This window comes from Bison bison, unplaced genomic scaffold (genome assembly GCF_000754665.1).
Source record: "Bison bison bison isolate TAMUID 2011002044 unplaced genomic scaffold, Bison_UMD1.0 scf7180017864342, whole genome shotgun sequence".
NCBI classification, from domain to species: Eukaryota; Metazoa; Chordata; class Mammalia; order Artiodactyla; family Bovidae; genus Bison; species Bison bison.
The window spans coordinates 1467597-1470482 of record NW_011494914.1 but is presented as its reverse complement, the minus strand read 5'-3'; the positions used below and the strand labels follow the sequence as shown (position 1 = coordinate 1470482).

The 2886-nt window shown below is 47.0% G+C and overlaps 1 protein-coding gene across 1 annotated transcript in view; it reads left to right on the top strand.

Annotated features, from left to right (window-relative positions):
* LOC104999084 (epididymis-specific alpha-mannosidase-like) overlaps positions 1-2886 on the top strand; it is a 38663-nt gene that overhangs the window by 16388 nt on the left and 19389 nt on the right. Inside the window, exon 4 of the mRNA XM_010854546.1 lies at positions 2738-2886. Within this exon, the coding sequence (XP_010852848.1) occupies positions 2738-2886 (149 nt within the window). The remainder of the gene's footprint in view (positions 1-2737) is intronic.

Genomic DNA, 2886 nt, shown 5'->3' with positions numbered 1-2886 from the left:
AGAAGCAGAAGATGTTAAGAAGAGGTGGCAAGAATACACAGAAGAACTGTACAAAACAGATCTTCACGACCCAGATAATCACGATGGTGTGATCACTCACCTAGAGCCAGACATCCTGGAATGTGAAGTTAAGTGGGCCTTAGAAAGCATCACTACAAACAAAGTATAACAATTAGGCACTAATTATTTGTATGTCTTGAACAAGTCTCCATTTACCATTTGACTTTTTTTACACCCAAAATAGGAGTGTTGTATGGACTGTTACAGGGAATTAACAGTCCTTGTTCCTTTACATTTTTAATGATTGGCTTTAACCTGTGTGTGCTCAACACACAGTTTTTCCATCAGCCCACACTTTGAGATTTACATTTTGTTCCACCAATGGGAAAGAAACAGAAAGCTCCATATGCATGAAAACAGAAGCCTGGACATTGCTTAGTATTTCCCTCCCCAGAAGGGGTGAGGGAGACTTCAGCACCATCAGAAACTTGTGAGAAAACAGCACAGAGTCCCAGTTACAGCTTAAAGGATGACTGAAATTATAGCATACGACTCGTCCTGACAGTCCCATTACAGAAGTGGACTGGGAGGAAAGCGGACCAAGGTCTTCAGTGACCACAGAGAAATTTTCCTCAGTTTCCAAAAGAAATGGACAGATTGGGCCTTCACAGTTATTAATACCTGGAGTTCCTCAGGTGTAATTAGGAGGGGAGCTTGTGCAGGGACCCAAAGCACCTTCAGTGACGATTATCTTGAGAGTCCAGCCCCAGGGGGCTACACCTCAGAGGGCAGTCTCTTCTCCAGTATGGTCTTTGCAGACCAGACATGGAGCCGAAGGCAGCTTAGATGCCTGAGGACAATCCCGCTTGAGATGCCTCTCCTTTCCACAGTAATAGCAAGCCCATCCCTTTTTACCTGGATCCCTCTGGGCGTTTTGCTCAGGCTGTTTCAGAGCAGGTCTAACAGCCATTGTTGGGGCATCAGTCTTCTGACTGGTTATTTTTTCCTATTTTCCTCCTCATCTTCTCTGCCATAACATACTGTCTGAGCCAGCTGCAACAGTTTTTCTAAAGACTGATTTGGTCCGAACACCTGTTTTAGTAACTTATGGCAGATATGTGGAGCTGATTGAGTGAGGAATCCATTTTTTAAGATAATTTCTCCATCTGAACTTTCAGGGTCAACATCAATAAATGTAAAGAAAGCCTCCCTAATTACTAGGATTTTACCAGGAGTTTCCTTCTCTCCCTGTTCTATCTCAGCCAACTTACCATATTTAAAAGTCAGTGAGCACTCACTTGAGTCCTGCAAGAATACATCAGCAGAGGGAGTCTGTTATGGGAACTGCTTGGCTCCAAGTAGGGAGGAGGGCTATTTCCTGTTCCCACTTTCTCCTTACTTAAGCCATTCTTTGCCAAAAGTAGTAGCTTCCCCCAAAACTCAAGCTCTTGAGTCAGGAGTCAGTGTCTGTCCCAAAACATGTGCTACATCTCGCCAAATAAGGTCATAAGGTAAAGTTAGTCCCATAAAGCCTTCCACGTACCTTTTGGATCCTCTAAATAGTCTACTGAGACTGAGGCAACCCCTCCTAGAACCCTGCCCTGATTCTCAGCCTGTTCATTTGGGAGCCTCAGATACAGAGGCAAAGTAAGAGAACAGGAGGGAGCTGTAGGTTTCACACCCACATCTGTACCCTTGGGACACAAGTCTGGAATGTCTCACAGACAGATTAAGAGCAAGACAGATGGCACTTGTACCCGTTTCTCTTGTTTTCTTCAGAACCGGTCTACTTGTAAAACAGTCTCGTAGTTAAGAGACACTTCAAACGGCCAGGATTCCCCATCTTTCACAGGATACCATGACCATTCAGTATCCCAGAAGAAGATCAGGCATGTCTTTTAACCTCTGAGGATCAAACTTCTCCCAGCATCAAAAAACAAAAAACATTTTAAAGGAGTCGTTCTGGAACTGCTGGCTCCCATCTGTTAGAGAGAAAAAGCGACAACCACAACCATGGTTTTTCCATCAGATGCGTCCTTCCCTGCTCTAGATGGGGCTGTACACAGACTCTCCACCAAAGCGTTCCTTCCCTGGTCAGACTTTGTCAGTCCCTCACCGACGCAGGCATCTCCCTCGTCCCTCTCGGTTCTACCACTGAGGCGGGGTGGAGACGCAGAAGGGGCAGACCTGATAGGATCCCAGGCTGCTGTGGTCCCACACCACCAAAGCCTGTGTTTATGGGCCCTCTTCTCCGATGCCACCTGGGGTGGAGCAGAGGAGTTTTCCCAGAATGTTCCCCAAGCCAGGGCTCCAGGGGAGCATCCATCATTCACATGCCTGTGTGCCTTCCTGAGTACCGTCCTGTCTGCAGTAGAAGCAGTGAGTCATAAAGGGCGAACATCAGCCAAGATATCCTATCTGAGTGTAACCAGGCCAGTATATGTATACCCAGGAGGTGGTGGGGGGTTGGCCAGAGATTAGATTATATTGGGGGAAAACCCTTGGGGAACTGGAATCAATGGCATATCAAATATGGGACTTTCTGCAGTCACCCTGATTTCTGCTCCTATGGGTGGCTTTTAAATCATGCATTAAGATGTGAATAGACCAATGATTCTGGGAAGAAGTCCTAATATTAGCATCTATTTCACAACCCCTCCTTGCCTATTAGGTGGCATCCCAGCCCTGGAGAAGGGCATGGGGCCCTGAGGGAGTGCAGAAACTTATCTCTTTGCAGAAGGACATGGCTTTCTCTATGAAACATTTGGGGTCCGGCCGCAGATCTCCTGGCAGATGGACCCGTTTGGTGCATCCTCCACGACCCCCACCCTCTTTGCCCTGGCGGGCTTCAATGCCCACGTCACCTCCAGGATCGACTACAACCTG